A 14253-nucleotide genomic window follows, 5' to 3' on the forward strand; every position below is an offset into this window, starting at 1 on the left:
TTCACGACAAGTGTTGGCTTGAGGTTCCGCATGATCTTGAAGGCAGCTTCAGACCGCACAACAACTCCCTTGGCAAGGTGGAACTGCGAGAAAAAGCAATATAATACATACAGTCATAATGAGGCAGCAGACCATGAGGAAAGTGAAAGAAAATATAAAATAATAGAAGGCATCGGCTTTCTGCCTAAGGTCAAAGGTGTACCTAGCCGGAATTGTGGTAATGGCTTATAGACTAAGCTGCTTATACTCACAGTGCCATCGTCCAAGTATGAGAAGTTAGCAACTGTTGTTGCGTTGCTGATTTGGCCTGCAAAATAAAGGTCACTTGATTACGTTTTGTTTTTGTTGCATTCTGCAAATTAGTGCAATGAAGTAATGTCAGTCCTATTAATACAATTTTGGCCTGTGCCAAAATTGTAATTGGCCAATAAAAAGAAAAATTGCTTTCTAGATAGAAACACCAGGTGAACACCTACTGGCATTTCCATTTAAGAAGTAATTTTCAGCTTTTATTGTTCAATTTATTCGCTTGAAAAAGCTATAGTTATGCAATATGTTGTGTCTTCATTTGATCAGCACAGAAAACTGTGTCCCTGATTTTGCTTTTAGCACTGTCAACACTTTTACAAATAAGGAAATAGCAACATAATGGGTGGCTGCTCATTGCATGAGAATATGCATTCACCACGTGTTCCCAGCGACACGGATAAATGTTAACTAAAATGTGGCAAAGCGTTTAAGGTTCATGTACTGTAGACATCCAAAACTGCAAAAGGCAAACGAGAAAACATGGAAGTGCATGGATGGGTACTGACAATGTCTGATCCTTAGCAAGAACCTTTAATTAATGATAATAGAATGGCAACCAGTGCTTCACCTGACTGTATCACGTTATATTTATTTACCAAGGTGTTATGCTCAATGCATGCGCACTATATCTTAAAACTTCTCAGCTTTAGCAATGTTGATAGCCAACGAGGAAGCCCCACTCTAAGTAACATGGTTGTACATGATGAAAGTGAACAGAGACTAACATATTGCTTTATTAGCTGGGCACAAATGTGAGAATGCAGAGGAAGCGCAGCTGTTGCTGCATTAGTATTCAAGAGGGTGCACGCTGACTGAGGTCATCATTTAAATTAAAATGTACAACAATTGCCTTCCATTTAATTTTTACTGTATTTAACTGAGAATACTGAACCCTATTCGGCATGCTTTAGAGGCCAGAACAAGGATAAGCATACTTGGTGGTGCAGGCAACATTGGCTGCTTCGAAGCACTGGGAGCCGTGGATCCAGGGGAACCTAAACAGAGAGCCAAACGTGGTTTAGAAAAGCACATGAAATAATTGGTTCTTATTCACCCTGCCTTTGGATGTGCCAGCCAGAGAAGGAAAAGAGACTCACCACAAGCCAACTCGTCACCCAGTGAGGTTGCTGCAGTAAAATCAAATGTAATACAACATAAATTTTCAGACATGTTATATCAGTGCTCTCAGCAGCAATATTTCTTAACTTTGGCTACAGCTCTGCTCCATGATCTCACAAGTTAAGAATGCATACACAGCTAGGTGAAACGATTGCCAAGTGATTATACAGTTTACAGCTAGTACCAACAAATGTAGGATATAAGTAACAAAAGGTCAAACCTCTGTCACTGCTTTCTACTTCCTTAGGGATTTTGGCAGCAGCTTCGAGTCTGCCCACTGTCACAGATAGCGCCGGGGCTGAAAGGCATACATTTTTGTAGGATCAGCACTTCTCTTAAGGAGCAACTGCCCTGCATAGCGGTATGTGCTAAACACCAGTAACAGAAAAAATTACCACATACTTCTAAGTATGCATGGTAATAATTCAAATGGCCATATACATCCACCTCATTAGAAGTAATAATAAAATATGAAACCTTTGCTGCTGCTGCAGCCTTGAAAGAGCTGCTGGGGAAGTGTGCCTTCCACTATAAGAAAAGCAGTTAAAGGGTAAGCAATAGTGCGCCGCTGCCGCATCTCAGGGCACTTATTGAACGAATTAGTAACAAAATATGTCACACTTACACTGAAAAATCTTGCTCTCCAGGCACTTCTCTAGAGAAATGACTCGGTCCCTGAGATAATCCCTCTCTTCCTTGTATTCCATGGCCCTCGCCTTCCATACCTGCGCTTTATCTTGCGCTGCCTTCAGCTCGCTCAGCGCGCACAATGAATCGGAGTCGCTGTCTGAGCTCCCCGACTCGATCACAGTGCGGGCCCGCTTGCGCTGCAGTCAATAAAGTGGGTCATTGATTACGCTAGCAGCGCACAGTTCTCAACTTTTTCAGCCTAGCGTGAGTTCATTCGCGTGACTTACATGTTGGCGAGTGCGCGCAACTTTGTCTTGGGGGCGCTGCGCCACTTGCTGCAAATTCGCATGTGCGTCTTCCAGGGTCTTGTTTATGATGCTTTCGTACATCGCATCCCTTGCCGTCTCCCGGTTCTTTTTCTGTGTGTATGAGGTATAAACAATTCACGTGAACTCTGTCAATGTGTGAAATTAAACACACAAGCTGTTTTGGTAAAATTAGGACTATCGCGTGCATCTTTGTTTTCACACACATTTCTGATAAGCACTAACTATATCGCAGTACTGCAGATTTATATGGCAGGCACTAACCTTTTTCTCCACTTTTTTTCTTTGCGTTGTACTCTCGGCCGTCTCGGCCCCTTCGTCCGAGCTGCTGTTTAGGTCCGCCCGAATCTTTGGCTTTTGCAGCCGTTTAGAGTCCATTCTTCGACGGACCTCGGCTTCGGTTTCTAAAGAATGCATAGTAACGGTAAAAATGATTACCAAGAACTCACAATGGATCCAAAGCACATACCTGCCAGCATCAGGACTTGGGCGTTGTAGTAGCCGGTGTTTTCGCCATCTACCGGGTCCCGCCAAAATACTGAATAAACAGTTAATTTATCAAAATCTAAGTTGTTCTGCGGCCTAAAATTTTTTATATCCGAAGCAGGAATTACGTGAAGCTTTCCGTCGAAATCGCTAGTATATCTTACGACGGCAAACATCCTTAACGTAAGCTAGCTACTGCAAATCACGACCGATGCAACCACACGCACAACTCAAGGCGTAGTTCTCACGTGGGTCTCACCGAAAACTTGCCCAGATCGGATCGGATTGCATTGAATTTAAGCGCTCGGTAAAGTAAAATAAATTGTAGTAATAAATATAAAAATCTACATATATAAAACTGACAAAACAAATGTTAGAGTAACAAAAATACTTACATGTCAATAAAAGTAACAAATATTAGTGCAGTGGTTTTAGCAAAGATATTTCTTTACGCAACTACCATCCAGTGCGATCCAGTCCGATCCAATCATCCAGCCCTCGTTGTTGTGTTTGCCGTGTTGGCCAGTTGGCCATTGCTAGCTCAGATTTTCGCGGCCATGGGTCCTCGGAAGCAGTATTTAGGGCCCATGAACAATGCTCACGGCCTTCCGAGATCCACGAGAACGTATCTTCAAAGACGTACAATGTCACAGTGCGATTCCTATCAAGCCATGTCGCAAGACAACAATGGAAACGGTGATGCGGTGTCGGCGCCAGGTATGCCGTGTACCGACAGCGACTCGGACATTGAGCAAATGATGCAGGACGATAGCTTTGAACCTGAGAACGACTCCAGACATCCTGAGGCGCAAGTGCCCATCGAAAGTGATAGTGAAGTACCACCGGCACAGACTGAGGACGTCGATGAAACGTCTGCTAACGACTTGCTGGTACTAGCACTGAACTTTTCACTGGAGTTCGGCTTGTCGTGGAAGGCAGTTGAAGCCCTGCAGAAGCTCATCGCGCACATACTTGATAGGCACGACATTCCGGCGTCAAAGTACCTGTTCAAAAAACAAGTAGGAGCCAATATCCGTGATGCACGGTTCCATTTTTACTGTGCACCTTGCATGAATTTACTGGCGGAAACATCGGGCGATCTGCAAGAACGCAATAGTCTGCAGGTCAGCTGCTCCGTCTGTAAAAGAAAGTATAGCGGGCGGAATTTGGTGCTAGACGGTCACTTTTTTATCACCTTGCCTATTGTGCAGCAACTTTCTTCGCTGCTCTCCGAGAAACCCATCGCAAATGCGCTGGTTAAAAGGCTGCAGTCCATTGACCAAGTACAGGCCGGCAGAGACATGAACGAAGTGTCTGACATTACGGATGGTTCCCTGTACAGAGAGCTCAGACAAAAATTGAAAAGGCATGACTTGACACTCACTTTCAATGCTGACGGCAGCCCAGTTTTTAAATCGTCGAAGTTTTCTATTTGACCGATACAGCTGACTGTCAATGAGCTGCCACCGAAGATGCGGCACAAAAATGTCGTCGTGAGTGCCTTATGGTACGGTCAGTCACACCCCAACATGACTCTGCTTCTCGACAGCTTTGTCCAGCAAATGCGGGACCTTGCCACTGGTGGTGTGACGTGGATGGCTGGCACTGATATAGTTCATTCTGAGGTGAGTAGAATTATTTACGTAACTGTTTTCACTCATAGCAATTTGCACAATTGCAGTGCTTTGTTAACCTACAAGTAGCTAATGTCAGACCTGCATGTCATCGGAAGTACTGTTTGAAACAGATACCTAAGTTTGTATGCCTACTAAGGAAGGATATGTGACAAATTTAAAATGGCATAAATGATTTCCCTGCTTTACAGGCCTGAAGCTTCTAGAGTAAAAGCTTGACCAATTGTGTTTTAAAAATAGAATGTCTGTTTTAGGACAAAAACAACAGTCAACATGATAACATATGTGCTTGCTGCAGGTGTACTGCCTCAGCTATTGTGCTGATGCTCCGGCTCGAGCATCACTTCAGAACTTCACCCAGTACAATGGGTATTACGGTTGCGGGTGGTGCCTGCACCGTGGAAAGACCGTGCATGGTGAGCACAGCTGGTGACAAATCTTGCCATTTTATGATTTGCTATTCATATTTAGTTGTAGCTCTCACTTGCCTATAGCCACTTTCAGGCTTCTTATAATGAACAAAGGATATATGCAGATGGATATTTTAAATGTATTATTGTATTACTTCTCACAATTGATTTTTACTCTGAATATACCTCTACAATACATAATCACGCGTGAACGTTAGAAAATAAATCCTATGTTAGTTGGAATCCACAATAATCACATTTAATGTTGTTGGACAGTAACTGCATTGGCCATTCACTGCACTGGTTTGGTAACTATGGTATTATGCTGCCGAGTATGAGGTGGCAGATTCAATTCTCAGTTGTGGTAGCAGCGTTCCGGTGAGGGCAGAAAGCAAAAATGCTCATTTACAGTGGTTTGGGTGCATGTTAAAAAAAAAGAAGCTCAGCTTATCAGAACTAATCTGAGCTGTCCACTGCAGAGTCCCTCATAAACCAGTATGCAATTTCACTTGTTAAATCCCATAATTTTATTTAACTGTACAGGCAAGACCTTTCATGTTCCATTTGCACTCTTCTTGCTTTGTCAAACAGGAACTGTCAAGTATCCTATGGATATGAACGTCAAGGAGGAAAGAAATGCAGAAAATACTAAGAGACACATGGAGAAGGCATCTTTTCTGCACCAAGTACACAAACGTGTAAAAGGCCCATCTCCTCTCATCAACCTGCCGTACTTTGATGTAATTTGGGGCTTCACCCCAGATTACATGCATTGTGTCCTGTTGGGGGTATCACGACATGTTACAGAGCTTTGGCTGTCTGCTGTGAATGAGCCATATTACATTGGCTCACCACAAGTTCTTTCAATCGTTGATGAGCGCCTATGTACAACAAAGCCCCATCTTTGTGTGTCGCGTCTCCCTCGGTCTCTTTCAGTACGAAAGTATTGGAAAGCATCTGAATGGCAGCAGTGGTTGTTGTACTTTTCATTACCATGCCTTGAGGGGCTTTTGCCAGCACAGTTTTTTAAGCATTTTTCACTTCTTGTACAAGGCATTGCACTGCTGTTGCAAGACACAGTGAGCAAAGACAACATTACTACTAGTACAAACTGCCTTGTACGGTTTGTTGTTGACGTGCAGTTTTTATATGGTGAAAAGCACATGACCAACAATGTGCACCAGCTACTGCACATCCCAAAGAGTGTTGTCCTACAAGGTCCCCTTTGGGCAGACTCTTGCTTCAGTTTTGAGTTCCACATTGGTCACCTTAAAGAGTTAGTGATGTCAGCCAAAGGTGTGCCTATTCAAATTGTTGAACGCATTATGATGGCCAGTAACTATAAGAGATTGAGTGCACAAGCAAGTCCACATACTTTGCAATTTTTGGCAAAGCCTAGCCACTACAGTAACGATGCTGTTCTCCTTGTGAGCAAGCCACGAGGTGTGTCAGAGCCATTGCTCAGCTTTGTTGGCAAACATCTTTGCAACATTATCTGGTGCCCTGTTGTGGAGCATGACCGAGTCATTGTAGCCGGGAACATGTTCCACAGTGAGCAGTACTCAAGGCCAAACAAAACAGACAGCACTGCTTTTGTGACAGGCCAAGGAAAGTGCCTCAAAATAAAGCACATTGTTTCATTCAAAGATGTGAGTGGCTGTGTAAAAATATTTATTGTGTCACGCAGGTTCTCTTCTGAGTGTGCCTATAGTACAAACCATCTAATGGAATCTCGGAGAGCAGAGCAGGAAATTTTATTTGAATTATCAGCAGATGTTAGCCCATGCACTTACATGGAATGTGGCGGGAAAATATTTTTTGTAAGGCTAGCACAGAAAACACTGCTGGCGAGCTGAGCAGAGTGCATGTATCAATTTAAATGTAGACGACTTCCTAGAAAATTTTTCTTTTTAATTTTAATATTATAGGGAGCTTTTCTGGAGCTAGCTCACAATTAGCACAAAACTTTCGGTTAGAAATTCAAGGAGGGCTTTTACAGTTGCTAACTAAAATGTGCTGGGAGAGTATGGTGGCCATGAAAAGAATGTAGTTTATATTAATAAAAGCATGTCCATTGCACAGTTTTGTTTAAAAGTCATGACCTCGACAGAGTGGAAAATTCATGTAAAATATTTTTCATGGCATTCTGGCATTACCGTTGCTGCTGTGTTGGGTGCCATTGGTAGCATTGTGCTTTGCATTGCACTGAATTAGCTTCCACAAAAATTGGTACCTGCTCCCTTTCAACAATCAAATGTAAAAGCTCATATATAGCATTTGCTACACGTGTGAAATGTTGTAGAGACAATTTCCATTTTAATAACATTGTGCACAGAGTGTTTATGGCTGTCCAATAGCTAAGTAGAAAGACATCGTACATTTACAACTTTATGGTTGGTAGATGTCACTTTTGTTCAATTTTAGCTGTATTGTGTAGAGTATTTAAATTAAGAATTATGGCAACTATGAGATTGTATTCCTTACAGCTGCATATTTATAATGTTGGTCAGTTTGAACCTGGGAAGCTTATTACATGCAGTACAAAGTATTGCCAGTAAATGGTGAAGTTTGTTTGCTTACAATGGTAAATGTTTACAGAAAGTGGTCTTGAAATCTTACTTTGCCGTTCGAGAAAAAGCTGCATGAAATGTCTTTGTAATGAATTTTTGATATTGTAACTGGTGCGGTTCTTCAGTTTTCCTTGTTTTTTCCTATATCTGTTTCAGAGAGTATTTTGAATTATATTTGCATATTTCTATGTAACCAGTTTGTGGCTAACCTGCTTTGCTTGAATATGTGGCCTTAATATAGTATGTGTGTGTATAGATGAGCACATATGTATGTGTGTGTTGGTGACTTTCCTGGTCACTCTTTCAATGGCCTCAAAAGTGACATTAGAATTTGGCTTTCATTCTCTAACCACGTCTGGGCAATTTGCAAGTCCTATCTTATTTATAAGGTACACACCCGCCTTAGGTATCAATGAAAGTGCCGGCAAGCTTACGTGCTTGCCTTCTGATTGGAACACTGTTGTTGTAAGTTGAAAGGAAATTCCTCTTAACTACGGCATTTCCCATCTATGCTTTGTGCTGACATGCCTGTTTTATTCGAATGTTTTTATGCTGTTTTGAACCGCTATTATGTTGCATGCCCTTAGCATTGCAGGTTTGTAGTAAAAATGGCTTCTCCTTATCTTAAAAGGACACTGAAACAATTTTGCACGAACGTACCGAGTCGTTAGAGTAGGTCCTTGTGATCATTAATTGACGCATCTAAGTGCTCCGCATAAAATGTGCAATTTATTATAAAGTTTTACAAATGTACATCGCTGCCGATCAGAGCACATCGCTCGGCTGAATTTTAAGCCGCCCCTACCCATTTGACTTTATTTTCCCTAATGCCGTCAGTAGGGCGAGTTATCCGATTGGCTGCCCAGGGCACGTCATCAATAATTTTTCCAACTTTATGGTGAACGAATGTTGTTTGTAATAGTTGGAATGTTAGTTAATTTGTTTCTATAAAAAAAAGTAACAGAAAGAGAATGCACAAGAACAGTTTCTCACTACACTTACGCACTTCCGGCACACAGCAAGCGTCGTCTGCTTGTGTTACGTGCTCCATTTTGACGAGAGCTTTGCGGCCAGAGTCAGTTTCAGCCTTTTCGCGAGCACCATGATTCGACTTTCTTGCGTTGTGGGCTGCAAACATAGCGACTGGCAATATGTCAAGCTGCGACATCGCGTCCCTCTGCAAGGCAGCAAACGAGCGGAGTGGCTGCAGTGCATCGTACTGTCGCTATCCGCTCAGCACCAGGATTTGCGCGTTTGCAGCCGTGACTTCACACCGGAATATTACTATCACAACAGCGTTTCACTAGTCCAGTATTCAGGTAAACGCAAGAGCAAGGGGACAGGGCCTGGCCGTTTGACTGTGCCATTTCACGGGATGAGCAGAAGCACAAACATGAATGGTCTGCATGCTGCAGCCACCTGGTGGCACAGAGCTCAACCAAACACAGTAGCAGTGTGAAGCATATTCTTTGCTGGAGGCGTAAATTTTTCGCAGGAGCGTAATTGTTAACACATTGTTTTTGTAAATGTTTAAAATGTTTTACACTTGGTTATAGCAACATTAGCTCTTTGTTTGGCTGGTTAAGCTATGCGCCAACGGGTGGCTGGACTGGACCGTGGAGACCAATCAGGCAGCTGACATACATCTACGCTAATGTTCCTTCATCAGGTTGAGTTTCTGCCTCTACCATTCCGTCGAAACGCCCAGCTCGCCTGTGGTAACCGGAATACAAGACATGTTCGGTGCTGCGACAGAATGTTCGCAACATATGCTGCTTCAATAGCTCTCGCTTGGGGTCGACTGCCAAGCAGCTGGCAAAGAGGTTGGAGAGGCTTTAAGCTCTCGCTCCTAGAGAAACGGAAGTAGACGACACGATGTGCCATCATAATGCAGAGCCAGTAAAGGCGGAGCTTAGCCCCGATCACTCTGCGAACGAGTTCGGGAGAAAATGCATGGCTGTGGAGGAGGGTAACTTGTAATCGTCCATAGCTCTCTTAATCACACAAATTGTGGTGCAAATGATTTAACTTTAGCTGTATCCGACACGTCTACAAAATTTTTCAAAACCGTTTCAATGGCCCTTTAGATGAAATCAACTCCTGTAGGGTGGGGAGAAACAATGCTGCCATAGTTGTGGCTCATCACAGCCACCCATGTGTTCTTTCTTCTGTGGTTGCAATTCAGAAACCCTTTTTATTCTCATCCTCTGCTTCTTGGAGAGTGAGGACAGCTACGCCTTGGTCATGACTCATCGCAATAGCCACATATTCTGCCCATGTGTTATTTACTGTAAAAATATATTTTTTGCTTTTATTTTTTTACTGCTAGCACTGTTTTGAGCCACATGCCCTTCCACATGTGCTTTCCCTATCTGATGCCTAATAAAATAACATGTTCTGTACTCCCATTCACTCTGATAGTCAGCCCACCGGCCAATATGCTAGTAAAATAATACTTCTAGGTTGTTAATTGTGGGACTTTTTACGACTATATATATATATATATACACATATTCTTGACATTGCATGTTCTTCTGTCCTTATGTTTAGCTGCTATGATGCTGTGTGTATGAGGTAGCCATGTTCTGCTCAAGTCTCAATGATGTGAAATAAATGCTGTTCAATTCAAAAGAACTTTTCTCTGGATTGTGGGCATTTTTAATAAGAATGGAATCGTGTCATACTTTGATGGGCCTAGCTGGAAGCAGATGTCACCCAGCATGCTTCTTGTTGGTTGGACTCGGACTGCAAGTGTAACCAGTGTGTTTGGCTAGATAATTGGAACTACATGATTTGCATTCCAGCCAAACCCATAAGGCAACACATACCCTAGGTCGTGATGAAGAAATTGCGGCCACTGACCAAGTCAAGGTGAAAAAACACAGACGTTTCGGGACCCGTACGGGTTCCTTGATCACACTAAAAGCGGGCAAGAGTCTTGCAAGTCTTGCCCGCTTTTAGTGTGATCAAGGAACCCGTACGGGTCCCGAAACGTCTCTGTGTGTTTTTTCACCTTGACTTGGTCAGTGGCCGCAATTTCTTCATCATCATGTTACCTGACCAGACGAACTTTCGTCGAACTCTTGACTACATACCCTAGGTCCTTGTGTAAATCTAGTACACAATTTCAAGAAACTGTTCCAAATATGGCACATGATGATTGACAGCTTTACCTTATTAGCAAACTGAAACCAACCACAGTTCATGCTAGATCTCTAATGCACAGTGCTGAGAAAGGGCATCAGTCTAAGCCAACTGTGCAATCCCATTTGAATACAGTAGCTTCCAACTGGCACTGCAGTTAAAGCTAGTGCAGTTCCATTTGAAGACCAGTAGATACTACTGGAACCAATTCAAATCCAGCACATTTACAACTGAAGACCCATAGCCAGCAACTGGGACCAGTTGAAACCATTAACAGACCACTTGCCACATCAGACCAGTTCATCCCACTTGAAAACCAGCACAGTTCCAGTTGAAGACCAATAGCCTTCTACTGGGACCAGTTGAAACCAGCAACAGACCACTAGCTTTTCAACTGGGACCACATCAGACCAGTTCACACCACTTGAAAACCAGTAGTACCACTTGAAAACCAGCACAGTTCCTGTTGAAGACCAATAGCCTTCTACTGGGACCAGTTGAAACCAGCAACAGACCACTAGCTTTTCAACTGGGACCACATCAGACCACTTCACACCACTTGAAAACCATTAGTACCAATTGAAAACCAGTAGCAATATTTTCACCTGGGTCTGTTTCCTCATTTGAAGAAACACCTCAAGGGTCACCATTTTCACAACATCGTTGATGTCAAACGTGCTGCTGAGAGCTGGTTTGACGACCTATAATAAGATTTTTTCTTAAATGGACTAGAAATACTGAAGCAACGGTGTAACAGTTGCATCAGTGCCAGGGCGGAGCATGTTGAATAAATGTTTACTTTCAAAACTGTGGCTCTATTCTTTCTGCGCAAAGCCAGGAACTTTTCAGCACCCGCTAGTATGCGTGTGTGTGTATGTATGTATGTATGTATGTATGTATGTATGTATGTATGTATGCATGTATGTATGTATGTATGTATGTATGTATGTACAGGCACGTACCCAGGATTTTTTTTCGGGGGGGGGGCCCAACCCAACGTAATATTTCTGTGAAAATGAGGGGGGGGGGGGGTACCTTTACTAGTACAAATGTGAATAACGCCCACCATTCGCTATAAAAATGCATAAACCCACAACAGATAAATGAAATAAGGTGTATTTTACAGGTACGCCTGGGCGATACGCCTCTCCCTTACTTGGCAAACAAAGAACAACGTCAAATGGGCTCGCGCAGGAAAGAAGCGCAGGAATAACACTGCCAAGAACAAGTACAGAAGCGAACGTGTAACATAAAGATTACTTTAGTAGAATAGAAGTTTAAAGAACAGCAGTTGACAACAAAGGCACACGGACCGCGCGGAGTTGTGTTACTCCGCCAGCCAATCACAGAAGCAAACAAAATCGTCGCCATGCGGCCTTTTCAAAATGGCGTCGTACTTGATACCCCTGGAGCGTCTGCTGTTCTTCAAGAGTCTTTTCATTGGCGGAAGCAATGAGGTGTGCAACAGACCTGGACAAAATGCATGGATTCTGAGAATTTCACGCTTCAAAATCTGCTGCGCAGTTCATTTCACTGCTGAACCCGTTTTACTCATGAAAATTCACTGACAACTGAGTGAAACTTCACAACGAATAGTTGTAGTGAAGCGAGCATGTTATTTCAGTTCAATAATGAATTAGGCATTCGCCATTCCAATATAATTGGCGAGGGGAACGATATAAAATTACGCGCTAATAATTTTATTTTTGTAGTTACCGCCCTATTTGGGTAACAGAAAAAGTTTGAAGTACGAATTATTTGCAGCCTCGCGGAGGAGCAGTGGCTGGCGGTTATGAGGGCGTGGGCGGGGCTTCATTGCAGATTTAAGTGGAAGCTTTAGCTCGGGTGCTCCTATCTAAATACATGTAATGTAAAAGGAGAATTCGTTTTTCTCAGCAACCACTGCACCAAATTTGACAAGCTTTGTTGCGTTTAAAAGAAAAACTTCAACTCTAGTGACCATTGGCTTCAAAATTTTCCTTTAGGTTCTGAATGTATTGTTAAAAATTGGCAGAAATCGGAAATTTTCAGAAAACGAGACTATCAAGTTTGCAACTCTGTCTTTCGGCAACGAGAAATGATATCACAATTCTGTGAATTGCACCTAATAGTACATCTAAAGCGTACAAAATTGATATGTTGCACATGAATCTAAAAAAAATTTTTGTAATATGGAAATACAGCTTCTGCAGAACCATTGTAAATAACGTAACAAATTCTCATAAAATGTAAATGACATATAAAATTTGTCCGCTTTGAATGGTCTAATCGATGCCGTTTACAGAACTGCGATATCTGTTCTTGATGCAAAGCTATGGATTTGTAAACTTCGTGCTATTTTTTTCAAACTGTCGAATATTTGAAAATACTTTTTAACAACATTCAGGCCCTAAATCGAAATTCCGCTTCCAACAGTAACTGTAATTTAACTGTCTCTCTCAAATGCAACAAATTTCATTAAAATCGATCCAGGGCGTATCTCAGAAAAATGTTTTTGCGTTTTACATGTATTTGAATAGGCCGCGTCGGAGTTAGGCCCGAGCTAAAGCTTCCTCTTAGGTTGTACCCGACTATAGTAGCGTTCTTTTAATTAGCTCTGGAAGAAATATACAGAAATATATATTTGCGGAACAATCACAGTTTTTTTGGATCCTTCATTTACTGCTCTAGCAAGTGCCACAACCGACTCGTATTGTTATTTGGGAAGCTATGTAACGATGCGTGCCCGCCAGTCGCGTACAACCGCGTATGGCGCAGGAAGCTGCGACTCTACACGTACTACGCCCATCGTCGAAGGTTAGAAAAACATCTACATAAGCACAGCAGAGAAGTGGCAACATTAAGCGGCTCGAATGATAACTGTAGAAGCGTCATTCAGAACACACGGAATTGTCCTCCACTTCCGGCGGCGTTTTCTCAACTTCCTTTCATAACTTCCTTTTCATAAACAACGGTTACATTTGTTAATTTTCGCTTTTCCTTCCTGTTTGGCTGTTGCCTTGGCTCTCTCCCTTAGTAGATCGCTTAATTTCTCAAATCCTTGCGACTATTGTTTCCAGTTGGCAATTTTGCACGAAAAGAGCTGTAGAATTAGGGAGAAACCAGACGAGTTAACGGGTGACAGTCATATTGCCTATGAGTTTAAGCGTTATTGCAAGGATTGATGATGGATGCTGTCTCCCATCATTTTATTTTCCACCTTATCTAACCCATATCACGGGTATATGCTTCTGAGGATCTGTCAGCGCCGCGGCGAGCCGTCACTCGAGGAAATATTGAAACAAAAAGAAAAGTTAAAGGCAAATGGCATTTTCTCTGGCCGCAACTCGTTCCACATGCATACAGACCAGCTGACCACGAACTGAATCCCATTCCTGGCCCCTGGATCAGTCTGAACGAACAAGGTTGAATTTACGAAGCAACAACGACGGGCACGACCTTTGCATAGACGGTGACAACTAAATGCATCTCAAGTTAATCGCGCAGGCACCGAATTGATGAGGAAACGGGCCATCACATCCCAGGAGACGCCGATAACTGTCGCCATCCAAAAGGAGTGAGAAAGGCAGCAAAATGTTGATCGCCGAATAGCTGTCAAGCCTCAACATTGATTTGGCGGTGCTTT

The 14253-nt window shown here is 42.7% G+C and overlaps 2 protein-coding genes across 2 annotated transcripts; one reads left to right on the top strand and one right to left on the bottom strand.

Annotated features, from left to right (window-relative positions):
* Positions 1–1359: 1359 nt before the first annotated feature.
* Positions 1360–3061, bottom strand: LOC140219669 (uncharacterized). Its single transcript, XM_072289573.1, has 4 exons — positions 2854–3061; positions 2649–2788; positions 2054–2255; positions 1360–1436 (listed from the first exon to the last, which is right to left on the bottom strand). Exons 1-4 carry the CDS (start codon positions 3044–3046, stop codon positions 1360–1362), a joined length of 612 nt encoding a protein of 203 aa, XP_072145674.1. The 5' UTR covers positions 3047–3061.
* A 480-nt stretch (positions 3062–3541) lies between these two features.
* On the top strand, positions 3542–6613 carry LOC140219672 (uncharacterized). The gene is made up of 5 exons (XM_072289574.1): positions 3542–3889; positions 4316–4495; positions 4803–4920; positions 5506–6509; positions 6602–6613. Exons 1-5 carry the CDS (start codon positions 3542–3544, stop codon positions 6611–6613), a joined length of 1662 nt encoding a protein of 553 aa, XP_072145675.1.
* Positions 6614–14253: the final 7640 nt, after the last annotated feature.

Source organism: Dermacentor andersoni, chromosome 1, assembly GCF_023375885.2.
Source record: "Dermacentor andersoni chromosome 1, qqDerAnde1_hic_scaffold, whole genome shotgun sequence".
Classification (NCBI taxonomy): Eukaryota; Metazoa; Arthropoda; class Arachnida; order Ixodida; family Ixodidae; genus Dermacentor; species Dermacentor andersoni.

What these genes read in the sequence shown, in the direction of transcription:
- LOC140219669 (XM_072289573.1), bottom strand. Translation starts at nt 3,046, where the DNA reads ATGTTTGCCGTCGTAAGATATACTAGCGATTTCGACGGAAAGCTTCAC. An exon ending in GAAAAAAAGTGGAGAAAAAG is followed by an intron (nt 2,256 to 2,648) that starts GTTAGTGCCTGC and finishes TATTGACTGCAG; the next exon opens with CGCAAGCGGGCCCGCACTGT. An exon ending in GGAGAGCAAGATTTTTCAGT is followed by an intron (nt 1,437 to 2,053) that starts GTAAGTGTGACA and finishes ATTTTACTGCAG; the next exon opens with CAACCTCACTGGGTGACGAG.
- LOC140219672 (XM_072289574.1), top strand. Translation starts at nt 3,542, where the DNA reads ATGTCGCAAGACAACAATGGAAACGGTGATGCGGTGTCGGCGCCAGGT. An exon ending in AGTACCTGTTCAAAAAACAA is followed by an intron (nt 3,890 to 4,315) that starts GTAGGAGCCAAT and finishes TGACCGATACAG; the next exon opens with CTGACTGTCAATGAGCTGCC. An exon ending in CTGATATAGTTCATTCTGAG is followed by an intron (nt 4,496 to 4,802) that starts GTGAGTAGAATT and finishes TGCTTGCTGCAG; the next exon opens with GTGTACTGCCTCAGCTATTG.